At 35.0% G+C, this 27971-nt stretch overlaps 2 protein-coding genes across 2 annotated transcripts in view; both read right to left on the bottom strand.

Annotated features, from left to right (window-relative positions):
- Positions 1-2847: 2847 nt before the first annotated feature.
- Positions 2848-3303, bottom strand: LOC142322785 (uncharacterized). Its single transcript, XM_075361862.1, has one exon. It carries the CDS (start codon positions 3301-3303, stop codon positions 2848-2850), a length of 456 nt encoding a protein of 151 aa, XP_075217977.1.
- Positions 3304-3584: 281 nt separating this feature from the next.
- Positions 3585-27971, bottom strand: part of LOC142322784 (uncharacterized) — a 64347-nt gene continuing 39960 nt past the window's right edge. Inside the window, exon 2 of the mRNA XM_075361861.1 lies at positions 3585-4118. Coding sequence (XP_075217976.1) covers positions 3585-4118 — 534 coding nt within the window. The remainder of the gene's footprint in view (positions 4119-27971) is intronic.

Raw genomic sequence — 27971 nt, 5'->3', positions numbered from 1 at the left:
AATTTATGTATAAGTTCGTTCATACGGAAACGATCTTCATTAAACAATATTATTAGTGATAAGACTTAAATCAAATTTATAAATATTTCATTTTTGTAAATTACTACATTTAAAAATAATCATTCATAGCTATTTGGCAAATAATAATTATCTGCTAACTCTATTGTATTTAATCGATTTTATAAATCTGGTTTTAGTATTTTATTGATAATATCCTTTGTTGCATCATCTAATATCAGTTCTATAATTAATATCATTGATATATAAAATAAATAATAATGGACCCAGGATGAATCCTGGGGTATACAAATAAAGTTACATACCATTTGTCTAAAACATAGCTCATATCCTATACCCATACTATGGTAACAGATTTTATCTTAATCGCCAGAAATGTCATAAGCATACCTACTATTATTTTTATATTATTAATAAGTGAAACTTATATTTTATATATATTATATATAAAGTACTTATATTTTATATTATTAAAATGTGAACTTTAGAGGATAAATGAGGATGATATGTATGAATGTGAATGAAGTGTAATCGTTGTACAGTCTCAGGTCAACCAATCCTGAGAAGTGTGGTTAATTGAAACCAGACCACCAAAGAAACACAACAGGCTGCTTGTTTTTTAGCGGGCGTTCTCCCAATTGACCTTCTTGTGAGGAAAAGGACTGAACGCTTTGCTGAAGTGACTGCGGCTTTGTCGCGGGAGGTAATACAGAACATCTAGCAAGACGTTGGCAGGCCGCTGTAGAGGCCGTTTTGACGCGACGAGTGATCCTGGACTTGCAGCAGTGGTGTTCGAGAATATGTGGCGAACTTAACTAATACACTATACAGTTATTCACCGGACATGGTAACTTCGGGGTTTATTTCCATCGGATAGGTAGGTGCGATTCTCCGATCTGCATGTTTTGCACAGATCAGGATTCTGTAGAACATACGCTATCCCAGTGCTCAGAATGGGAGGGACAACGGGCTCGTGCCGGGATCGCTGACTTGGACCCCGAGACGCTTCTATAAGATCTACTACAACACGGTGGAAGGCATTAACTGATTACACAGAGTTTGTCATACGAGCCAAGAATGCCGAGGAACGGAGGAGGGGATTCTGATTTAGGATTTGAACAACCCTAGCTACGAGGGTTGGCATGCTGCGGTGTGCCGGTTCCGATGAACAACTGGGACTCCAGGTGGGCTGTTTATGTCTACAGTGGCGAACAGCAGAACTCAATAACATCTGGGGATGATGATAATCCACTAGGCTAGGGATATCGAGGAGCGGAGAAGAGGCTTTTCGTTGGAGAGGCTCTAGTGAGAGTTTATTATATGATGTGAACTACGACAAAGGCTGAAAAGATGAAAACCGGCAACCACTGAGAAGATGAGGATGGATGAGCGAGGGGGTGAAGGACAGCCTCCTGCAGAGCCGTCGCGCGTGAGCGCTTGGGTGAGCGGGCGACGGTGATGATGCAAGGGTGCTCTGGATCCCCGAGTTCGAGACACCTCCCGGGGCTGAGTAATGCTAATTGCGAGTCTGGCCCCGGGAGGGGAGTCCGGTGAGGTAGGAGGTTTAGTCGATAGGGAGCATGCATACATACGCGCTCTTAGACTAGGATTAATTTTCTTGCGGAACCTTTTAGTGAGCAAAACACTCTGCCCGTAAATGGGATTCCTCCGACTTACCGAGAAAAAAACACCAAGGAACACTTGTATTCACGATCTAGTATTCAAATCCGTATAAAGGTAACTGACTTAAAAAAAATAATAATAAAAAAAAGGAAAAAAAACAGTGGGTTTAATACTTAATACTAAGTAATTAATACTTAATACTAAGTATTAAAACCCATTAAAATGTATTAAGTATTGTTTAACACCTAGTTATTAGTATTTGAACCTTAGAACTCTCGACTTCGAAATCAGCTTATTTGCGATGACGAATTAAACACTAGACGAGCCCGATGGGCTTATAAGACCATCTTATAAGCTTATCTACTAAAATCACAGAACCACACATTGTTCGTTATTATCTTTTGAAATGATTTAAGACCGTTTTGAGATCCAAGTATGAATCTTAAAGAAAATTCTCTTCGTCAAAACCAAACATTAAATATTCAACAACTTGTATTGCTCCAGTTACAGTATATTTATGTCTTGACCAGGAAAAATTACATTTTTCTTAGTAAAAAATTTAATTATCCTATTGTATAAAAATTTCTGAAAATATTTTGAAATTTATGTGTAAAAGTTGGGCTATAATTTGAAGCGTCCAAGATAGAGACTCATGTTACGTGAACGATCAATAATGCGTAAAATTAAAAAAAAAAAACAAATTTAAGTTTTTAGAGCTAGGATGGACTATATTAATTGTTGGATGAACGAATGAAAAAATATTCTTCTAGGATAGTAGAATTTAACCGGTAAAAGATACTAAATAACATACTAGTTAACTAAACCACATAAGTCACATTTGACGAAGAAATACGTGACTGCGCCAGACGGGATTCTTAACTCGAATGAATGTATGACCGAGCCAGCGCTAATAGAAAACTAGAGAGCAGCATTAGTTGGTTCAAACTAGGAACGGAACATACCGCCCACCAATTATAATTACATTAATTATAATTCTAAAATACATTATCACAAAATAACAAAGGTAATATGCAAAATGAAAACGTAATATATGAAAATAATTAACATAAAAACCTTGAAAGTACACAAGAGTTTAAAGCTAATTTAAGTAAAAATTACAATATTGTAAAAGCAAAAGCTACAAAAACAAATAAAATTAAAAAATAGACAAATACATAAAAATAGAAGTTAAAGAAATTTCATTCATTACACTATTGTGTTGTTAGTTTTTACATCAGCTACTCTAACTAGTCCATCATCACCTGGATATACCTTAACAATGTTTCCCAATTTCCACATTAGTGGAGGGAGATTACTTTCTTTCACTATAACTACATTGCCAACACAAGTGATATTATTGGAGATCTTACATTTATTCCTCTGCTGCAAGGAATGTAAATAGTCATTTATCCATGTTTTCCAAAGGTCTTTCAATATTTTTTGTATAAGCTGCCACCTAGTAAGTCTATTTATATTAATGCCTGAGAAATCAGGATCAAGTGAAGAAGTTAACGGAGCAAAGGTTAAAAAACGTCCAGGCGTAAGTGGAGCTGCATCAGAGGAATCGGTTGACGGTAAGTATAATGACCTGGAGTTTAAGCATGCTTCTATCTGAATTAATAAAGTGGATAACTCTTCGTAATTTAAAACAGAATTTCCCATGACTCTACTTCGGTAAAATTTCATGCTCTTCACAGCAGCTTCCCACAAACCACCTCAACTAGGAGAGTATAGAGGAATGAAAGACCACCTTATGCTGTTTTAAGTACAGAAAGATTTAATTTTGGAGTTGGCATTATCGGTTTTAAGAAAATACATTTCTTGAAGATAAATATTTGCACCGCAGAAGTTTTTTCCATTATCCGAAAAAATACGAGAAGGCAATCCTCGGCGTCCTACAAATCTTCATAGGGCAGCTATAAAACTTACTGTAGATAAATCAGTTACAAGTTCAAGCTGTACTGCCTTCGTGCTGAGACATACAAACAATGCAATGTAAGCTTTAATAGTCGCAGGATTAGTAGATCGAGTACGTCACCACCATGACGGATAAGTATTGGACCCGCATAGTCAACACCAGTTGACTGTAACGGTCTGGAAATTGTGACTCTTTCTTTTTGGGGTTGTTCAAGTAACTGACTATGAGGCTCAGTTCTAAAACGAAAACATGTCAAACACTTATCGATGACAGAACGAATTATGATTTTAGAATTGACAATCCAATATTTCTGTCTAAGTAACGAATGAATTAATTGTAATCCTCCATCCGATAATCTTAAATGTTCATGCAAAATAATCAATCGAGTAAGATGTCTATGAGGACTTAAAATTACAGGATGTTTAGCATTTAAAGACAAATTTGAAAAATTTAAATGAGCTCCAACGCGAACAATACCATTTTGATGTAAAAATGGATTAAGAGAAACTAATTTGCTTTTCTTCGATGCAGCAGTATTTTTCTTTAAATGGTCTAATTCCTTAGCAAAATACAATTTTTGAGTTTGACGAATAAGAATTTCCAACGTGGAATTGATTTCTTCCGGTGAAAGATTTGACAATATACGATTATTTATATTTTTTTAAATTGTAAATGAAACGACGACAATATGAAAATATGTTTAATGTTCGTACAAACGAAGAAAATGGTTTTGAAAGTTCTGCAGTTTCTGTTGTTTTAAGAGCAGCTGAAAACACGTTAGTTTTGCTAGGCTTCTAGTCTTTCTTTAGCGAATTTGGCGGAATCATAGAAACGACAGGCTGATTGGATGGCCAGGCGTTCTCAAACGAATCTCCTAAAGTACAGTTTTCCTTACAAGGAAGAGATACAACAAATCTGCCTTGCTCATCACGAAAGGTATTTTCAACGAAATATTTTTCGCAGAAAGAGTCCTCCTTAGTCAGTAAACGATCTTCCATCTATTTAGATCTCCAGAATGACTCTATTTGAAAGGAAACTTGTTCATTACTAACAAAAAGTGCTATTGAATCTGAATTATTTGTCCGTTTAATAGGTTTAGTAGGGATTTGACCAGAGACTATGAACCAAGACGAGTTTCTTGAAGTATGATTAGAATTATGAGTTAACTGGACAGGAATAAGCAAAGAAAGATAATATTGAACTCCTAGAAGAACATCCACTTGCCCAGGGACATTAAAATTAGGATCGGAAAGAAAAAGGTGACAAGGAATTTCCCAGTCGGTTACGTCTACAAAATCATTCGGCAACAAACCTGTAATCGATGGCAGTATGACATTTCAAGTTAAAATTGAAATTTTCATACCTAAAATTAATATTTAAATCAACACTTAACTTATACTGAGTAACAACATCACTAATACCTGATATCTGCATTAAGACAAGTTTGAAGCCCAAGTTTAGCAGCAAACCCCTCAGAACAAAATGAAATCATCGAAGCTGAATCAAGTAAAACCCTGGCTTGAATGAAATTACCTTGTTTATCCTTGACATTAACTACAGCTGTTACAAGTAAAACAGATTTGTTAGATTCTGATTTTAAGGTACAATATGAACCATTAGTCCGGGTAGCTTGATAAGGCTTGGATGATTTATTTGCTTCCTCTTGCAGCGTTTTATCTAAATTAATTAGTGTATGATGCTTTCGTGAGCATTTTTTACATTTACGATTGCTTGGGCAATCTTTTACGATATGCTGTTTACTTAAACAATTAAGACATAATTTTTCCTGAAATACAATTTTTTTCCTTTCATTAATATCATATTTTAAAAATTTATCACACTGACACAATTGATGGTTGATAGTTTTATACAATGCACATATAAAATTATTAGAATTATTTACATAAAATGTAGTTTTATTAGAACTAGGTTTGGAAGAATCGTTTCTTTTGCCGCTAAAGCATACATTAGATCGCTGTGATTTTTCATTACCTTGAATTATGTCGACGGATTCAAGTAACTTACGCTTAGATTCTAAGAAATAAGTTGTTCTAACTTCGGGAATTAATTATCTTCTAATTTTTCTTCCTAGTCTTTTAAAGTATTTAAATTAAAATTTTGAGTAATTAATTGTATTATAATAAATTATTAATGATTAATATTTAGATTCTTTAATGTATTAATATTTGAATAAATTTGATCAGTGAATTTGGATAAATTTTCGGAATTTTCCTTTTTTAATGGTTTTAGATTAATTATTCCTATAGCATATTTAGCTGCAATTAGCTGTTTGTCATAAAGAGGTTTAAGTAATTTTATTGCAGCTTCATAATTTTCAGATGTCACTGATAAATTTTTTATTACATCTAGTGCATTACCCCTTAAGAAATTTGTAAGGTAGTAAAATCTTTCAACATCAGATAATTTCTTACGGTTATGGACTAAACTATTAAAAAGATAAAAAAAAAACTTATGCTAAACTCTCACATCACCATGAAAGGGCTCAATTTGTATAGGTTTTAATGTAATTTGATTGGGTTTGTTAATTATTTTATTTGAATCAATTAGATCTGACTTTTTGAAACGATTTTCTAGTTTTGCATGTTTTAATTTAAGTTTATCAAAAATATTATCGTATATGTCCCTATCCTCTATTCTTTATTTGTTGCATCTTTGTACAATTCTATTTCAGACTGAACTTCAAAAAAGGTTTTTTCGTATTCTAACAGCTTATAAAATTTAACAGTAAACAGATCTGATTCGGAATTAAATTATCAATGAAGGTTTTAATTTTGCTATACAGTTTTTCATAATACCTCGTTTCTTAATTAGATCTTTGAATTCCATTTTGACTTAAACTACGGTATTGCTAGAGATAATATTAAATAAATTGATAAGAAATTAAATAAATGTTTTTTGTTAAAACAATGTTTTAAAAATATACACTGGGCTTCAAAATCATGTATTCATCTTAGTCGACATTTCCCTATGTCAATTCATGACTTTCCTTCATTTTATAGATTATAGTTTTATTATTTTGATCTTATTTTATTTTTATGTGACATCACTATTTCTAATTTTATTTTTATGTGACATCACTATTTCTATTTTTTTTTAAATATACTAAGAAAAAATTTTTTACAATTTACATCTGATGAATAATACGGGTGAATAAAGTGTTTTGTTTTTTTTGTAACGAAGAAATATCTTTGAATGACCATTTCTTGTTTTCTTAAAGGAGTTCTTTAGAGGCTCAACGGAATACTACTGAATAACTTATATTTAATTTTCTTGATTTCCTTTTGTTTTTCGTTTATTTTCCTTCCTTACGTTACTGAAGTGTTAATTTATTAAAGTGTTTGTTATTAAATAAAACAATTTCTTCTCTACCCCGAGCGTTTGCCCTATTTTCCGGATCCTTAATACCTTTCAACTTTTCAGGTTTTTTTCTTTTAATCCATCCGATTCCTTTTAACAGGTTAAAATCACCTTATTCTTAATCACACTACATGCGTGTTCTGTGTTACTAGAAACTGTAATGGAAAGAAGATATATATGTTATTTCAATGTTACTAGAACATATATGATTTAAAAGAAAAGTATTATACATTTTATATTATACAAAGGTATTTAACTAAATTAACCATTTAAAAGAAGTAACTGAAAAAAACAGGCTTGCAGATCTCCTTTTCAAAGACAGAAATGATGAGAACTGCCAGAAAATATCCCAAAAATACGATAGAAATCAACATCACGGACCGTTTTAAATACCTTGATGAAATAATTAGTAAAAACGGAACAGATAAACGAGTGATCGAGACCAAAAAACACATTTTACAACGACTAAACTTACACTAAAAATATTTACAATAAAAATAAACTTTCTATAAATGCAAATTTAATACATTATAGCGCAAGTAAGACCAGTAATCTTGCCAGCGTAGAAACTACTAGTGTAACTAGAATAGAAAATTTAAAAACAGAAAGAAGACTTTTAAGAAGAATCGATGGTCCAAGAAGGCCACAGATTAAGATCAAATAAAGAGATATATGATAAAATTCACCCTTAACTGCGGTTAAGGATGAGGAGGTATGTTGTATCTTAATAAAAATGTCAGAGGAATTAATTTTTCCTTACTTATTTATTGCTCCTTCAATGTATATAATATTTGTGAAAATAAAATTTTTCAAAAACACCTTCCTAAAAATATCTAAAATATACAAATTTCAATCAATTGAAATTGTTTATTTATTTATTTTCTATTGATTATTTTCTATTTATTATTCTTTTAAAATTTAATAGTTAATTATTGGTGTCAAATATGATTTAAGGGTAGTTAATTCTTAATTTGAGAAATATTTCAAAAGAAGTTCACAAACTTCTTTAATATAAAAACTAAAATTTTGATTTCTATTCATAGTATATTGGTTGTAATAAATGTTTTATATAAACGCAATTTTTTAATGAGGTGGGGATATTTTCCAACTAAGTTGGGAAAGTTGCGCAACACGTTACCGTTTTTTTATGCAATTCACAAGCGTATAAATTGGACTTAGTTAAAAAGTAGTTAGTAAAGGATAACTTTCTTTAGTTTTCATCAAGTTTTTGATGAAAAATTTACGTAATAAAAGGAAATTATAACTAGTAGTAGTAGTAATGAAATTGAGAACTGAAATGTTCTCTCGAAATATTTATTACTGAGCTCGTAAATGCAAATTACCATTACAAGTTTACCGAAGTTCATAGGATATTTAATCTTAAAAATGACATCGTATGAACTACAGTGACATACATCGTGCCTCTCAAAAAGAGGAATTATAACTGGTGTCTCTTGCACTTCAGCTGTTTTACATACGTCATAGCTGCAATAAAGACTGACACGGGGATTTCAGTACAATAGATTAATTTAATTTATTTCTCCTTTATGTTATGAAACTATACATTTTATTCATTAGCTCTGCTCGGTAGGGTAAATTTATTATGTATATTATGACAAAACAGTGACGGTGTTAAAATATTAATTATATTATATAAATTACTTATTATTCTATTTAAAGTTTTAGGCAATGAGTCTTAATTGTCTGTTAATTAATTTTACTACATAATTACAGGGAGTGTACACAATTCCCTTATTATTCCCATATTACACCGTATTACGTACTATTTACGTTGTCTAACTGGTGTTGCACAATGCAGGAGGGTTGCAAAACGGGGTTGGTTTCAGTCGCAGGGGTTATTAGGGGGGAGTCTTGTGCTCTTGACATTCTCGTCGGCTTGGGTGCGGATGTTGTGTTCACGATTCATATATTGATCGTTCCCGTGACGTCAGCAGCAAACCCACGCTCTCCTCTAGGAACTCTCTCCCCTTTTCTCGTTTGTTTCATCCTCCCGGACATCTGTTGATTAAACTCTCTTGTGACGTCATTTGAAGCAAACACCCTCTTCTAGTTTCTCTCTTTATCTCGTATTCCATCGTTCCTTCTTTGTTTTCACTCTCCCTATTTTATTCTCGGGGCATTTTACGGTAAAGCGTAATTCAAAAACCGAGCGTATGTAAGTTCAAGAAAGTAGGGTTTGATATCGTAGTACATTCCAAAATATGCGTGGAATAAATTTCATTACTATTATTACCGAATCGGTTTTTCTATATAACACTCTCATTCAAGATTCCAGGTTATCAAATTTATTAATCAACTAGTAATTTAATAGTATTAAATAGTATCAGTCAACTAGTAATTTGTTAAAAAGAATTAATTTTTACGCCTACCTGTGTTCACATCTATTTTAAATATCTATATGTTCGTTTACTTAGAAACATCAGTGTTCAGTTATATAACGATATATATGTGTTATATACTTTAACTTATATAAATTTGAAAGTGCGTTTTGTTTTTAGTATTTGCCTAAAATTTACCAATGTTCGCTTAAAGCATGAGAATCGCTGTGTCGTTCAAATTTATAATTTTAACTTTGTATTTATTGGATTTTTAGGAAGGTTTTTGGCATTATAAATTTATCCGTTTATGTTCAAAACTATCTCATAATTCGTAATTCCCTGCAATTCAACAATCATGGTTGGGCGTCGTTTCCTAGTAGTAATTAAGACTATCTCTGTCTTTTCTGGCGCTAGTTCCAATCCTACACCAGCCATTCAGGCACTGACGGCTCGATATGAAGTCCAAATTTTATCAGCAATATCCTTCTTAGTGGCTGCACTAATCACTACCCTGATATCATCAGCATCACCTAATTAATTTTACACCTAATAATAATCACCTAAAAATAATCGCATAATTTTAATTTTTTTTATGAAATGGATTAAATTTTCCTCTGGTATTTCATTTTTTAAAAATGGGCTACTTGTTCTGTAGACATGAGAGATAAAATAGAAAGCTTTACTGTTTCAATAATTAAATTATTTATAACAAATTAGAAGTATTTTTTTACTTGAACTTTGAAATTTTTTAAGATTTCTTTGGGAATGATTTAGATTTTTTCGGTTTTTCAAAAAACGAAAGATTTTGCACTTTTCGTAGTCAGGAGAAAGAGGAAATTAACTTTTCATTGGAGGGATATCTATTATTTATACATATATATTTATATATATATATGTATAATTTATATATATGTATATATATACCCAAGTGTATCAGCTGGGTTACTCGTCGTTGCCCGGGCTTTGCGCAGAGAACAGTAGAGGATTCGTTTAAATATTTCTATTTCTTATGTGTAAAGAAGAAGAGCAGGATGGGGGACTAGTAGACGGTATACTAACAATGTTATTTATTTCAAAGCTTTTACTACAAAGGTTTAAACTGGTTTTTTTGGATATGCTGATGATATCAGTGTAGTGATTAGTATAACCACTACGGTATAGCCACTAAGAAGGATATTGTTGACAAAATTTGGATTTCATATCGAGCTGTTAGTGCCCGGATGGCTAGTGTAGGATTGGAACTAGAGCCAGAAAAGACAGAGATAGTCTTAATTACTATTAGGAAACGACGCCCAAACCTGATTGTTCAATTGGAGGAAAGGAGGATTGTGTAAAAAATGCTATCGGATATTTGGGGATATGGGTTGACGCAGGGCTTAAATTTGGGACCCATATCTTGGAGGCCAGAGAGAAAGAAGAAAGAGTAATGTGTGAGGTTGCAGCTCTCCTCCGCAACACAAGAGGCCTTGTGAACAGAGGAGGAGGCTTCTGTTGAGCGTGATGTACTCCTCACTATTATATGGTGCGGAGATTTTTGCTAGTGCGTTAAGATTACGGCAGATACAAGGGAGTGTTAGACCCGCTGTATCGGAAGTGCTGCCTGCGGATAAGGTCTGCCTATCGGACGATATCTCGCAAGGCAGTGGAGGTACTGGAGGGGGCAATGCCGGTTGATCTACTGATAGTCCTCAGAGTGAAAGGGGCGGAAACAAGGTTGCTACGCAAAGTCGCTGAATGCCAGAAAGTCCCTGTCCACCATATTAAAGCGGTTGGAGCCCTAATACATCTCAGCGGGTGGTCCGTCATACATCTCAAGGTTAGCTTCCCAAAGCAGTGCGTTAGGAGTCTTTCCCTTAAGTAAACTATTGATGTCGGTTGAACATAGCAACCGCATCAAAGAATACGGTCCGACAATGCGGTTCTCGCCACATTGACTCGCCGCTTATGAGTGGCCAATTTTCCCTTGACCACTGAGTTCCGTGGTGGCCCGGTCTCTGGCTCCCCAAGAGCAGGGCAGTCAAATATCAGATGTTCATTTGAATGGACCTCCACGCAGACGCACAGCTCATCAGCTGCCAGGCGAAATCGAAACGGATATTAGTTCAAATTAACTTGGTTGGTGAGCATCTGGACAACCGTTGCCCTTAAAAAAAGAACTCGAGGCAATTCTATTCCCCCAGATCCGGTATAAACTAGTACAGGGATCTCCCCTTAGTCGTAGTGTCCCATTCCAGCTGCCATGCTTCCGAGGCTCTGCAACCTTTTCCGCAGGCGGGAACTGGGCAACTGAACAAAATTTTGATCCGATAAATTGTGATCACCGTTCCGTTCCGTTCCGGTACTGCCCCGGCCGAAATCGCATCCCAAATACCTCAGCCTCCCGGTTTCTCCGCAATCTCCACATGGCTATCCGAACTTTCACCCCTATATCGATTGGGAGAGCCTTTCGCAATACAGCGGTATCCTCGTATGACGTAGTTTTAAAAACACCAGTACATACAATTAAGGCTCTGCGCTGGTCACTCCTTAAATTTTGAACAAGTTCTCTATTCATTTCCAACCTACGCGCCCAAACGGGCGCCGCGTAAGAGATCATGTTTTCAAAGATCATGTTGTACCTCAGTACACCATGTACATTTGACGACCCGATAACCCATAGTCTTTCCCAGTAATCCTCCTAAGTTTGTGTGTCACATAGAGATTAGCAAGTAGCGAACGCAACTGTGGCTAATGTGGTTGCTAAACAGCAACTTCTCATCGAACAAAACACCTAGGTATATATGAACCCTAACTCAGCTGATTACACAGTCTTTGTACTTAATGTGGTGGTTTCGGCTGTACGATAATTTGTCAGCGCCCTTGAGAAGCATTAACTACGTCTTGGGCACAGAAATTTTTAAATTTTGAATGTCCATTCAGCCCTCCGCGGTCGACAAGGCCGCTTGCGCTCAATCTTCCAAATGCAGTCCACGAACGAAAAGGAGACAATCATCGGCGAAAGCCTGGTCCGTGACGCCTTCTGGAAATGTCAATCCCAGATATCCATCAAAGACCAGTTCTACAGCAGGGGATTGAGTACGGAACCCTGTGGGCTTCCCCTGGTGACGGACTTTTCCACAAACAGGTGCGCATCTTTAAACAGAGCAGAGCGATTTGACAAATAGTCTCGTACTACGGCCTGCAGGGCTACGGGAATATTGCGGCATTCCAACTCATAGAAGACAGAACTCCAACACAAGAAAGGAAATGCTTCCTATATATCAATAAAAATTGCCAAAACATATTTGCAGTCGACGCTTTCCATCTCGGTAAGAGCACTTAAGATTCAATCATCATTGCCAACCCCTCTCATGAAGCCATACTGGCCTCGATTTAGAAAACAGTTTATATTGATGCTTTCCCAGAACCGTTCCAAAACCACCCTTTCCAGCAACTTACCGATAACCGGCAAGAGACTGATGGGACGATAACCACTGACCTACCTATGATCCTTTCCAGATTTTATGAGCACCCTTGCCAAAGCCACCTTCCAGTAATCCGGAAAACGGCCCCAGCTTAGGCACCCCGAGAACAGTCTGCCAAGCGGCTCTCTTATGACAGGCAGCAGATGATAAAATATATCCGGATCAAGTTGGTCAATCCCGGTTGCCTTTTTCAGTGCGATTCGAGAAACCTCTCGGTCTATATCTACGGGATCCACAGCCCGTACGCCAATGAATGGTGTATCACCCGCCCTGACGCCGACTTCCGCTTCACCCTACGGAGCATTCGGAAACAGAGTATCCAGGAACACCCAGTAAGTCGCCACAGAAATTAAACTATGGTCACGACTAGCAAACCTGCATCGAACACTGGACAGCACGTGCAATGGTTTCGGCCTGTAGCATGAATTTCCGAGCTACCAGCGGTTGGGCTGCAACTCGCGTACGGAGTTTTGCCAAAACATGAGTTTGGCTTCCTTGATAGCATGATCATTTTTATTATGGTCGCGCCGGTAAATCCGCAGACGCTCAGCGCGCACGTCGTCGACGATAATCTCCGTTAGTGAGGGACGCTGACATTTATTCCTAGCAGACCTAAACATTGCGCGCTGCACGCTAATGCCAGAGGACCATCACTTATTCTCGGGCTTCCGCCTGCGTTTAACAGACGGCTCCCCGGAAGCAGCGGTCTTGTCGGCTCCAGGCACTCTCCAATCAGCAAACTGGCCTCCTCATACGGGTCCGTCCATTAGCCGAGGCCGCCGTAGGACCCGCAGCCAGTCTTGATGGCCCGGCCGAATTGCTCAGCCATCAATTCCACCTCCTCTTAGCGACCCGAAACTGGAGTCTTAGACCGCCTCCGTAAACGATCTCATAGGTTATAAGACTATGATCGCTCACACTGGCCTCGGGCCAGCCAGTCCAACTAATTGTACTTCAAAGCAAGTCATCCGTCACCATTGTGTCGTCTAGGTAACTTTCTCCCAGTTCGGAAGAGAAAGTTGGCGGCTGTTCTGCATCATTAATCAAGTAGAGGTTCCTGGCTTCCACGAACTCTTTGAGACCAGCGCCTCTGGGGTCAGTGAGTGGTGAATCCCAGGCGGAAGACTTGGCGTTCGCGTCCAGAGCAGCTAGCACTCTGGTGCCCGGGAGCAGCTGAGGACCTGGGCACCCGTTGCCCTTAAAAATGAACTCGAGGCGTACCATCCCCCCAAATCCTGTATAAACCTATACAAGAATCTTCCCTTAATCGTGGTGTGCCATTCAAGCTGCCTCCATCGCGAGGCTCCATAGCCTCTTCCGCAGACGGGAGATGGGCAACTGGACGAAATTTAGCCCTGGTGCATTGTGATCACCATTCCGCTCCGGTTCTGGCCCGGCTCGAAACCGCATCCCAAATACCTCGGCCACCCGACCTCTTCGCAATACCACATGTCTGCCCAAACTTTCACCACTGCGCTGGGCACTCCTTAAAGTTTGAAGCAGTGCTCTATTTCTATCCAACCTATGCGCCCAAACTGGTGCCGCGTATGCAGTCATACTCTCAAAGAGCCTCGGTACACCATGCACATTTGACGGCCCGACTTTTCGTGTTTCGGCTAGTCTTTTCTAGCAATCCTTCTAAGTTTGTGCATCAAACTGGTTCCTAAGTCTTGGCAAAATTCTATTCCTCGCCTTTGCACGGTGCGGGGACTATCAACCAAATCCAGAAGATTGTCGATGCTCTGCTGGTCCGCATCTGACATCACGACAGAACTACCAGGTCTACCCTGTGCCGCCTTGCACCTTTCGACCAACAGGTCGCCTCTAACTTCCCGGGTGGAAGTCCCTACATCCATGCCAGAGTTTTCGCCCTCTGAACTTGAGGAGAACAGGGAAATTTTCTGTTCTCATCTTCCGCCCAGGCCTAACTAAAAGCTTCTGTAGCAAGGCCAGAGTTACCCTAGCCTCACCCCTCCAGATTTAGGCATACTCGTTGTATTCTTCCTACTTAATAAGTTTGGGCAAGCCCAAAAATGTGACTCCTGTCCGCAGTGAGCCACAGACAGCTGGGGACCTTCAATATTTCCTTGTTACTTTTCGTATCTCTTAGCCGCTTCTGGATCGGTAATAAGTGTACAACCACGGATTACTGCCCTCCTTCTGAAAAGAACGCAAGTTGGACTAGAGAGTGTTCCCTTATTTGTGACGGGGGCTTACGATCAGAAATCGTTGCCACCTCTTCCCCGTGGTGAGGCGGATACGCGTCGCAAAATTTTGTGCCTTATACACCGCAAAACTGAAGCAAATGTAATATATAAATTGATCAATGCTACACAGCAGCCGCCGAATGGTATCGGCACAACTTGAAACTATTGGAAAATACACACACGACCGAAAGCCAAATCACCATGATCAATCACTTAAGCCACAGAAACCTCCGGACGCATCAGAGGTACAAAGGTAAATTCTATATGCTGCGACTGTGTGGGCTCACCGCTTGGCTTTTAGGTGTTACGCGGACATTTTGCTACGAGCCTAGCGACTTCTCTCTCTGGCTGTTATAGGCGGTTATAGAACATTCTCGTGGGAGGCAGTCTGTGTTATAGCCGGAGTCAAACTAGTAGATATCTTGGCTAATTAGCGTAATGAAAGTTACATTTCTAAGGTAAATGACCTATTGACGTCAGAACGAAAGCAGGAGATTGAAAACCGGGGCCTTGCGTATTGGCAAGTCAGGTGGGACGAATCTCCCACAGGTCGCTCGCTACACGCATGGTATATTTCCTATAGTGTCTTATTTTGGTGCGATTAGATGGGTTTCCCCCAATCGGTATATTACAACGTTTCTTTCCGGGCATGGTGCCTTTCGGGCGAGTTTTTCTAGTTTTCATTTGGTGGAATCGAATCAATGCCCGGATTGTGGGACTGATGATACAATGGATCACGCCCTCTATGGCTGTCCCCGATATGAGGTTTAACGTTCACGAGTTGTAAGGGAACTTGGGAGAATACATTTCTTTCTGGATCTCCGTATTAAATTGATGATCCGCGAGGAGCGGTCTATAGTGGCTGGTTTTTTCGCGTTCTTGCGGTGTGTAGGTCTGCAGAGGGAATTTAATCGAGGTATTTGATCATGATAGGGTACCCAGTGACTAGAGTTCCGGCCTAGGCTTGGACTAGTTGGAGGTAGGCGCATTGGCATCGTGCCACGGTTATATTGGTATCGTTTGTGATTCGATTTGGGGCTCCTACTGGCGGGTGTGGCCGCGCTACCGGGGTTTGGTAGCCCGTGCGATCGGGAGCGTGGCTTCATCCCGCCGGTTCCGGTCCCTGATTGTGACTTGTAATATCGCGTGAGATTCCATGATGGAACTGGGTGGGAGTGCGGGGTTTGTCCCCTGCTCCTGCGCGGACCGGAATGAGGTTACGTTCCCCTTATTAGGTGACCTAATTTGGTCGACTGATTGGGTGTAGGTCTAAATTTCTAAGTTGCGTAAAACATAATTTTGAGTGGTATATGTGTAGCACTGATTTGACTTACAACTCGTTCGTTTTCTGATGCATTCGCAGTCATGTACGATGTTGTCAAATATAGACTAAGCTTTCGCGGTCTCGGTTCATTAGTTTTAGATAATCATGTTAGGTTGGATGTGAAAATGTTCGTTTGAGGCCTACGTGAAGGCAAAATTTGATTTGTATTTTACTGACTTTTGCAAATGTCTACCGAAGCATTTACATCGGTGGCATCCCTACTGTGGCCTGGCTGATGACTTTGAGATGTAATCAGTTAGAAGGTCTAAAGACGATCTCCGGTAAATCTCTCAGTGCTCGGAACGTTGTGGGTGGTGTGGCGACCGGTAACGTCATAAGGTGTTTTCCCCTACGGGGTTGGGATGAGCCACCAATGCATTCGTCCAGAAGATGAGATTGTGACTCACACTCACAATGGTGTAAAGAACAAAACGGTTGTCTACCAATTTTCAACTTTGATCCTCCTTAGTAACTTCGGAACTAAGAGCACCATCAGAGCCGGGCAATTGCATTTGCGGAAAATTTTATGTTCTTCAGAAAATTACCTCCACTTGTGACGATTTCCTCACTGTTTTCGAGATAATTGCGAAATACGCAAAGCTGCGTGATTATTAACTTATAATCTCTGTTGTAGTTTTCTTTTCTCTTTGTTCGTTATTTTATGTTAAAACGGCAAAATACCTCGTTTTATCAAAATTATATAATAAATTTATTTTAACTATGCGTAACAATTTACATGACGGAAATATTAGTTTTTGGATTTAATTGAATTATTAACCAGTGCCCTTGTAAATAATAAAAATTATAAATATTTTCAGTACTGGTAAATATTTGAAATTCTCTTAAAAAACAGTACAATTAAAACACTTTTTTCATTCAGCATGTACGAGTATTTCTATTGAATCAAAAGAAAGTAACCGGCTTTCGAAAAATTGAACCAAATCCTTGTTAATTTACATGCACAAGATGCATTTTACGAAACAAATTCAACAAAGTATTTAATAAATTCCCCTTCCTAATTCTTTTCAAATTCGAACAGAAGAACTCTAATCTCCTCCTGGAAAAACTATTTTCTTTTCTTTTAAATGATTTACTAGCAGAGAATTTTTAGCTAAAAATTTTAATTGCTGAAGAAAAAAAATGAAAATTACTTTTGTAAAAAAGGTTTGTAAATTTCAATGCTAAAATTTTACAATGGTTTTATGTTAAAAATATTTTTGTTTACCTTCAACATATATTTAAAATAAAAAAATTAAAAAGACAAATCAAAATTTAAACCCCAATTACTTTTTAAAATAATTTTGCCTTTACATTGAAATTTTTGTGTAAACTATTCAGTTTCTTTTTGAATCTGTTTTTATAACAAGATGTTATTTTTTTTTACAACTGACGTATAAGTAAACAGATTCAAAATATTTAGCTATATATTTTTTTTAGAATATCTTACGGGCATTTTAACAAGGGCATCATCGCTTTAATCTTAATGATAAATAATTTTTTTTTTAATCTTGATTCAGAAGAGACTTTTATTATTTTGTAAGACTCCCTCCAGTCAACCAAATAATCTAATTTAAATTTCTGGAATAAATCATTAAAAATTTTGTAAATATTTTAATGCTTTTAACGTCAAACCAAAAAAATTACCATAAAAAAAATTCCAATTTTTCAATCCAACCCCTTATCTCATTCTTACGCAATACTTTAGAGATTGGTTATAGAAGAGAATAGTTCTGTCAAAATCCCACTTTTATACCTCTTGTTACGTCGCAGCTAAAATTAGTGTAAAAATTTACAACCTTCAAGTTTTTTTAAAAAAAGTTAGTAATCTTAAATACGAGTAATAATTATGAATCAATCATAGCTAATTATATTAGGAATTTATAATATAAAAACATTTTATTTTGTCGCCGAATGGCTTCGACGGCACGTGGCACTTTACTAACCTTAATGGTAGCCCTAAAAATGACCGTTTTTGTCGACGATTGGATTCGACAGCTCACTGTAATTACTAACCTTAAGGTAGCCCTGAGAAGACCTGTTGTCATCAAATTGCTGTGACGGCTCGTAATTAATAACCTTGTGGCGGCCCTAAAAAAGGCCGTTTTTTTGCGTTAGCACTGAGAAGAGCTGTTGGATCCGAAAGCTGTCTCCGGCGAAGTCGGGGAGTTGCGGATCGTCCATCGAAGTGAGACCGGGCTTTCCCTCAGCGGCAGTTGGGTCCCCACTATAGAGTGGCAGTGGTGGCCCCCAGAGCCCGGTGTCGGAGCACAGTGTCGGGTCGGCGTCGGTCATCCTTCGCCTGCGTGGCCGAGGCGGTTCTCCCGGAGCGATCCCACGCTGGGCCGGCTCCTGCTGCTGAGTCCGCCGCGGCCGGGCGATTGAAGCCCTGCGAGCTGGAGCGGAAAGGTAGAGTAGAAAAATAAACATTGCTACCATGTTGGTTTTTCAATCCCTTATATCTCCGTAAACATTAGTTTGTTTGTGTGGATTTCCTTTTACTTCTGGATTATATTCTAGGGATTTTTATTTACAGAAATTTTTATATGTGCTGTGAATTTATTAACATAAATTTTAATAAAACTAATATTTACGGAGATATAACGAATTACGAAATAAACATGGCTGCCATTTTGTAATTTGCGAAGGTATTTAATTCCTGATTTTTTTATAATTTTAAAACTTTACTACCAAGATTCTTTCCAAATATTAATGTGATTCGTTTATCCGAAATTGATATATAAATTTTTATATAAAAATAACAAAATGGTGGAAAGGGGGAGAACGAAGGAGAAATCGCCATTTTCCTAACGGTATTTTTTGTTTAGTTTTACAAGCAGAATCCAACAAAGTATAGACATCCCACCATTTTAGAAACACCTGTATATAATTATATATGTATATATATATATATATATATATATATATATATGGATTAATTAATATATATAATTATAAATATATTATAGTTTGTTTATGTATGTGTGTATGTACATGTATTTTGAGTAATATCTCTGAAATTGATGAACGTAAAATTATAAAATTTAGTATTGTGACTCATTTATTTAAGGCATTCAATTATTAAATTTTTATGAAAATCATAACAGCGATGTAGTTTCCCTTTAAATCATGACTAATAATACTACCTTAGTAACAGGAATATTTTTGTGAAATTGTTACTGAGGAACTTTTTAAGATTGATAATAGTAGTGAAAAAAATGTTTTAAAATTTTTCCCACCCTTATCACTATCATAAATCAGAAATAATCAATCCAAATAATTGTATAAGAAGGGTGTGGTTACCTGTTTGTTTCCCGCTGGTATTATTTTGCTCAGGTGAAAATTTACGAAAAGTTGACAGGGGCAATTTAAAAAAAAAATATTAATTAAAATGTAAAAACAAGAAAAATTGAAAAACTTTTATCGCCTCCTTCATCCTCCTGCGAAATAAAAAAAAATATTCGAACTTTTTAAGATTTCAAAGTTTTGGATATCTAAATTATAAATACATATTAACAATAATAGTGCAGAAGGAGGAAGACGTACGTACAGCTTCCTTTTTGGGTCGGGAATTTTTATAATAATATGTAACTATTTTCTTGGTTAAAAAGAATAGGTTTATCCGATAAGGAAGTTTATAAGTAAACAAATAAATAATAAAATTAGTCAAGATCCAAAAATTATCAATAATTTTTAAATTTACCACTTTTCAGCTCTACATACGCTGAAAATCGATAATCTTGCCAACTTTTTTGATTGATCTTAATTAGCTTATAACTTACTCGTACGTTATCTACTTTTCATTTTTTAACGCGCGGGCGTGTACACACACACAGACTTGTGAAAATTATAATGGAAGTAAACCAATTTTTTGAGTTTTATTTAATTTAACACCTATTGTGTTAACGAATTTTGCATTAATTTCACCAATCATTAGTAAGTTATTAGAACGTAAAATATTGATAACCGGATAAAAGCTGTACAATATTAAAAATTAAAGAATATGTAGTGCATTGCAATTACAACAGTAGTAAAGTATAAAAATATTATAAAAAATGAAATAGGCTATTTAGATAAAGAGAGGAATATAATTTTTCCCTGTATTTGTGTATTTATTCGTATGTGTATATATGTTGTAAATTTTTCTCATTTTATAAGAGTAAATCGAAGACAGTAAATTCAGTACAACCCAGTTGTATAATTCTATCGTTTTTTTGTGCCACTTTCAATCTAAACTAGAACCTACATGTTATTTACTCGTATGTTTATATTTAAGTAGAATAAGAAAAGGTGGTGGTGGGCTTTTAGGAAGTATAAAAGTATACTGTCAGATATATTGCTCGGCATAGTCTCATTTCATTTACTCTTTCTCCCTCCACCTCTTCTTTCACTCGTATGTATAAAAGATTTTACCTTCTCTTTCTATTCATTTTGTCTTTGTTTTCTTCTTCATGTTGTTGTTTTAACATCATTAAATGAGGTCATGTCATTAATATAACTTTTGTGTGTGTGTGTGTGTGCGCGCGCACGGGTGAGTGTAATTTTATAGGTATCATTGGTTGTTGATTCTGTGGAAAGTAAGGTAAATTTATCTAAATCAAGTTAACTTAATTTAAAATTTAAAGCTAAGCGCTAAATTAAATTTTATTCGGATTCGTATTATTTTAATTGCTGATCAAAACAATAGTTGACTAAAATAAAATTGTCTTGAAATTAAAAAAAAAACTGACTATAAAGTTGATATACTTTCCTGGCATCGGTTATTTATTCTTATATAGTGGAAAAGTAGATACATGAAAAATTAAAAAAAAACGATATTTTTAAACTTTTATCAGATTCCTCGTCCCAAATATTCTCTAAAAAGTATTTTTATTAGGCCATTTGCACTATTGCTATGCTTACGAAGACATAAAAGAAATCCGGTTAAAAAATTATAATAAATAACAAAATATACTGATAATTACTGATAATAAAATAGATTAACTTACTGAGAGGAAAAGTATAATTAAAAATCTCTTGGTAATCTAATGTTGTTTTTAATTTTTTTAAATATTAAAATTTTCCTGATTGCAAAAACATCTATGTTAACAGTATGTTATATATAAAATTAAAAAAAGTATTATTCTAGGTCAAAATAATAAAATAAATATCTGTATTTAATTTATCTACACCTGACGCTTTAAGAAAATACACATATATTTCATTTTACTTGTTTTTTTTTTAAATTAATACATCATCTTTGCAAATAAAATAGTTCACTTATTATTTTTATGATATTTTTTATAATCTATCATTTGAATTCTGAAAATATTTTACCTCTATTAAGCTGCTTTATTATAACCAAATTACTTTGAAAGACAACTACGTTTTATTTAAACCAGTAACGTTCTTTAAACCAAGGTTCGGTGGGAAGAGGAAGGCGACTTTTGGTCAGGTGATTTTAGAGTAATTAACTCGGATTCAAATAATGGGCAGGCAGGAGTAGGTTTCATAATGAACAAGAAGATAGGGAAGAGAGTAGAGTATTTCAAAACGCATAGCGATAGAATCATTGTAATAAGGATAAAATCAAACCCTAAACCGACAACGATTGTTAACGTCTATATGCCTACAAGCGCCCATGATGATGATGAGGTAGAGTGTGTGTACGAAGAGATTGATGAAGCAATTAAACACGTAAAAGGAGATGAAAATTTAATAATAGTTGGAGATTGGAATGCAAGGATTGGAAAAGGCAAGGAAGCAAATATAATGGGTGAATACGGGCTGGGCAGAAGGAATGAAAGAGGGGACCGACTTATAGAGTTTTGCACGAAGTATAATTTAGTAATTGCCAACACCCAATTTAAAAATCATAATAGAAGAATATACACTTGGAAAAAGCCAGGCGATACTGCAAGGTATCAGATAGATTATATCATGGTTAAGCAAAGATTTAGAAATCAACTCGTTGACTGCAAAACCTACCCTGGAGCAGACATTGATAGCGACTCTCATTTGGTGATAATGAAATGTAGATTGGGGTTTAAAAACCTGAAGAAAAGGTATCAGATGAATCGGTGGAATTTAGAGACGCTTGAGGAAGAGGAGGTAAAGAAGATTTTTGAGGAGGACATCGCAAGAGGTATGAGTAAAAAAGATAAGGTAGAAAATGTAGAAGAAGAATGGGAGAATGTTAAATAGGAAATTCTTAAATCAGCAGAAGCAAACTTAGGCGGAATAAAGAGAACTGGTAGAAAACCTTGGGTTTCAGACGATATATTGTAGCTGATGGATGAACGTAGAAAATATAAGAATGCTAGTGATGAAGAAAGTAAAAGGAACTATCGGCAATTAAGAAATGCTATAAACAGGAAGTGCAAACTAGCGAAAGAAGAGTGGATTAAAGAAAAGTGTTTAGAAGTGGAAAGAGAAATGAACATTGGTAAAATAGACGGAGCATACAGGAAAGTTAAGGAAAATTTTGGGGTACATAAATTAAAATCTAATGTGTTAAACAAAGATGGTACACCAATATATAATACGAAAGGTAAAGTCGATAGATGGGTGGAATATATTGAAGAGTTATACGGAGGAAATGAATTAGAAAATGGTGTTATAGAGGAAGAAGAGGAAGTTGAGGAGGATGAAATGGGAGAAACAATACTGAGATCTGAATTTAAAAGAGCATTAAGAGATTTAAATGGCAGAATGGCTCCTGGAATAGACGGAATACCTGTAGAATTACTGTGCAGTGCCGGTGAGGAAGCGATTGATAGATTATACAAACTGGTGTGTAATATTTATGAAAAAGGGGAATTTCCGTCAGACTTCAAAAAAAGTGTTATAGTCATGATACGAAAGAAAACAGGGGCAGATAAATATGAAGAATGTAGAACAATTAGTTTAACTAGTCATGGATCTAAAATCTTAACTAGAATTCTATGCAGAAGAATTGAGAGGAGAGTGGAAGAAGTGTTAGAAGAAGACCAATTTGGTTTCAGCAAAAGTATAGGGACAAGGGAAGCAATTTTAGGCCTCAGATTAATAGTAGAAGGAAGATTAAAGAAAAACAAACCAACATACTTGGCGTTTATAGACCTAGAAAAGGCATTCGATAACGTAGATTGGAATAAAATGTTCAGCATTTAAAAAAAATTAGGGTTCAAATACAGAGATAGAAGAACAATTGCTAACATGTACAGGAACCAAACAGCAACAGTAACAATCGAAGAACATAAGAAAGAAGCTGTAATAAGAAAGGGAGTCCGACAAGGATGTTCGCTATCTCCGTTACTTTTTAATCTTTACATGGAACTAGCAGTTAATGATGTTAAAGAACAATTTAGATTCGGAGTAACAGTACAAGGTGAAAAGATAAAGATGCTACGATTTGCTGATGATATAGTAATTCTAGCTGAGAGTAAAAAGGATTTAGAAGAAACAATGAATAGCATAGATGAACTCCTACGCAAGAACTATCGCATGAAAATAAACAAGAACAAAACAAAAGTAATGAAATGTAGTAGAAATAACAAAGATGGACCACTGAATGTGAAAATAGGAGGAGAAAAGATTATGGAGGTAGAAGAATTTTGTTATTTGGGAAGTAGAATTACTAAAGATGGACGAAGCAGGAGGGATATAAAATGCCGAATAGCACAAGCTAAACGAGCCTTCAGTAAGAAATATAATTTGTTTACATGAAAATATAATTTAAATGTCAGGAAAAGATTTTTGAAAGTGTATGTTTGGAGTGTCGCTTTATATGGAAGTGAAACTTGGACAATCGCAGTATCTGAGAAGAAAAGATTAGAAGCTTTTGAAATGCGGTGCTATAGGAGAATGTTAAAAATCAGATGGGTGAAATAAAGTGACCTGAAGAGGTATTCCGGCAAATAGATGAAGAAAGAAGCATTTGGAAAAATATAGTTAAAAGAGACAGACTTATAGGCCAGATACTAAGGCATCTTGGAATAGTCGCTTTGATATTGGAAGGACAGGTAGAAGGAAAAAATTGTGTAGGCAGGCCACGTTTGGAATATGTAAAACAAATTGTTAGGGATGTAGGATGTAGAGGTTATACTGAAATGAAACGACTAGCACTAGATAGGGAATCTTGGAGAGCTGCATCAAACCAGTCAGTGCAAGCAGATTGATAAATATACAATATTTAATATTAGAAATGTTGAAAAAAAAAAACTTATTAAACTATATAAAAAAAAAGCTGAAATTAGCTCTTACAATACTACTTGTTCTACTCTACAGTTTATAAATAATATCTTTAAAATTTTTAATTACTTACCGCAAATACAAATATGAACTCTCTCTATTTTATTCAGTTTAGCCTCCGAAAACACCGTAAGGTATTACTTCAGAGGATGAATGAGGATGATATGTATGAATTTAAATGAAGTGAAGTCTTGTACAGTCTCAGGTCGGCCGTTCCTTAGATGTGTGCTCAATAGAAACCCAACCAACAAAGAACACCCGTATCCACTATCTAGTAATTTTTATGAGTGTGGAGCGCCTGTTTAGTAATATTTATTACAGCTTGACAGTGGTATTTACTCAGTGGTTAGTTAAATATAATACAACAAAATTGTGTAAAAGGTTGTAAGGCTTATGAGGCGCCTAAAAAACATTTCCCCCCCTTTTTTATACTATTTTCCATTCCTTTCATTTCTTTATTTATATTTTAACTTCAATCTATCATTCTACATTTTTATTATATCTTTCGTATATTCATCCACCTCAATGCAGTGTTGAGAATGGATGTCAATTTCAAATTCTGAAAAAGTGGGAATCGAATTGAATAAGAAAAACGTTTAAACAATCTTTTCATCCTTCTTGTTCTTCTACGACTTCGGTAGTCACTTTCTCTTTCTTTTATCAGTCAATTGAATGAAAACTTCACTTATTTGTCTTTTCATCTTTTTTATTTTATTCTGTATTTATTTTCTTTTATTTCGCTAATTTAGTGAGGAGTTCAGTTCTATTTTTGTCTATTTATATGAATTAATTCTTATCCTCCATAATTTTATTTTATTTATTACCGTATACATCCATGTAAAACTCGCACCCAGGTTAGGAAAATTGAAAAAAAAAATTGTTACTTTTTTGTATTTTATTAATAAAATCACCATAGAAGAAGAACGTGTTATAGTATAAAAAAAAAAAAACACGGTCTTAAACGTATTTGTTATTTGCAAGTCAGTAAATCAGTCTGTACTGTAAACATTTTATTCAAATTAATTTCATTAATCATGGCCTGTTGGTATTGATGTATAATTTATTTATATAATAGTTTCCACTTATAAACAATCTTTAATAATATGTTCGAAAGCTTTCGGATAAGTAATTCATCCTCACGAACATTGATGTGTTATAATTATAATTATTTACTTCACATATCATTAATTATACTAACTTGAATTTGAATTTTAAAAACAAAAATTATAAATTTAACAATTGATCGTCAAAAAGTAAAGCAATGTCAACCTTATCCCTCATGTCAGTATGAAGGTCTCAATTGTTATTTGAATGTTTTTAAAATTCAAGTTAGTATAATTAGTGATATGTGAAGTAAATGATTAAATTGTAGCACTCAATGTTCCTGAGGATAGATTACTAATCCGAAAGCGCTCGAACATACTATTAAAGATTGTAGGTAAGTGGAAACTATCATACAAACAAATTCAATTAAAAGCGTAGAAATTATAAGTATCTACCTTAATTACTGTCATCAGTGCTCGAGGTTCCGTCATCCGTATAATTCCAATTATTTTCGGAAGATTGGTGTCGAAAAACACATTATTTTATGTTTGAAGTAAATTAAATTGATTGAATGGACAATAAACACGTGAAAGTTTCAAAAAAAACTTGTAGAGAATTTAATTATGAGTAAAATGGCATGAATAAAGTCCACAGAAATTAAATATAAATGTAAGAATTAAAAAGTTTATTAATAACAAAACATATCAAATCTGTGGCAGATTTTAACTAGCTACTATTAAACAAACAAAACTTTCAAAAAAACTTCGAAATCCTTACATTTGTATTTAATTTCTGTGGTTTTTATTCATACCATTTTACTCAAAATCGAATCGTCTATAAGTTTTATTTAAAACTTTTATGAGTTTATTAACCTTTTACCAAATTTATTTTACACCAAACATAAAACAGTGCGTTTTTCGACCCCAATCTTTTGTGTTTTACTCCAGATTTATCGAAAACTACTAAAAGTAGAGTTCTGAGATCTATTTTTTTTTTTTTCAATTTTTCAGGTCAGATTTCTTATAAGACACCTTAATTTGGGTCTAAAGAATTACAATCTGGCTTAATTGTACCGAAGGCCAGAAATTCTTCGGCAGTCGACACTTTCTAACGAAGCGTTTCCGAACGTATTTTATATGAACTTCTTGATTTACCTTATATACTTTTTACTCGTCTGTTTATGACGATTGTTTAGGAATCAAAGTGGCCATCTAGTTTTCGATTTTAAATATAAAATTATTAAACCATTTTCGAGCATAATATGCTTTCCTACAACTTATTTCAATAACCGTTTAGCTCTTTATTTATATTGTATAAGGAAGTCCTATTTTTCAAGCAATCGTTATTTGGATTTGATAGAGTATATTATTTCATTTTTAACGAAGCAGAATGGGAAATATTTATTTAATTCTATACTTTCGTAAAATAGGTTTAGCTCCCCATTAAATTATATTATTGTAATTATTATATTACACATAATTTTATCATTACGTTTTTGAATAATATTTAAATAATTTTTAACACAATACTTTCATTATATTTAATACCATATACAATTATAGTTCTAGGAACAGTTAATAGTTGTCCTTATATAATAGTCGTCTCCCTTTTTTTCCTTACTCTGGACTTCCATACTCTGCATGTATTTTTTATATTTGCTGGCGCGCATATGTTAATGAATGGGTATTTTAATGAATGTAGAACGCCTGTTTAGTAATATTTGTTACAACTTCAAGGTGGTATTTACTCAGTGGTTAGTTAAATATAATATAACAAAACTTATGTAAAAGGTTTAAATGCTTATAAGGGGCTTATGTAACATTTAAAAAAAAAAAAATTATGCTATTTTCTATTCCTTTCATTTTTTTACTTATATTTTAACTTCATCCTATAATTCTACATTCTTATTATCTCTTTGGTATATTCTAATTTTATCTTCCTTCCCATTTCTACTAGTATTTCTGCTTTTGTTTTTTATCTTGTGTACGTGTCTCGATTAAAATATTAACAAAACCTGGATGGATGTTTTAATTTCTTTTCAGTTCCTATTTCGTCTCTTTTCAAGATTCTACCGTAAATTTCTTACATCTCTCATTCATCTTAAGACCTTTTCATTACGAATTTTAGCGATCAGTCTTATTGTCGATAGCATCTCTTTTCAGAGGCCTCCATTTTTTTGCTCTTTTCTATACTAAAAAAAAGTTTTCAAAAATTTATTTGCGCCTCTTATGTTTATTTGCGTTTGATACTAGTAGATTTCTTCTCAACATTAAAATCTTATTGTGTGTACGTGCCAAACTATTTTTAATACTTTGTTTAATTTGTTCATCTTTTTTCCCCTTTTTTTTTGAGATGACGGGTGTCAACTGCCCGTCATTTCAAAATCATTTTGGTCATTTTTCCCTATGATAATGGAAGTTTGTAGCGTATGAAAAATGTCATGCCTGA

The sequence above is a fragment of the Lycorma delicatula genome, chromosome 4, assembly GCF_047948215.1.
Source record: "Lycorma delicatula isolate Av1 chromosome 4, ASM4794821v1, whole genome shotgun sequence".
Lineage (NCBI taxonomy): Eukaryota > Metazoa > Arthropoda > Insecta > Hemiptera > Fulgoridae > Lycorma > Lycorma delicatula.
This window is presented reverse-complemented; position numbering and strand designations above follow the sequence as displayed.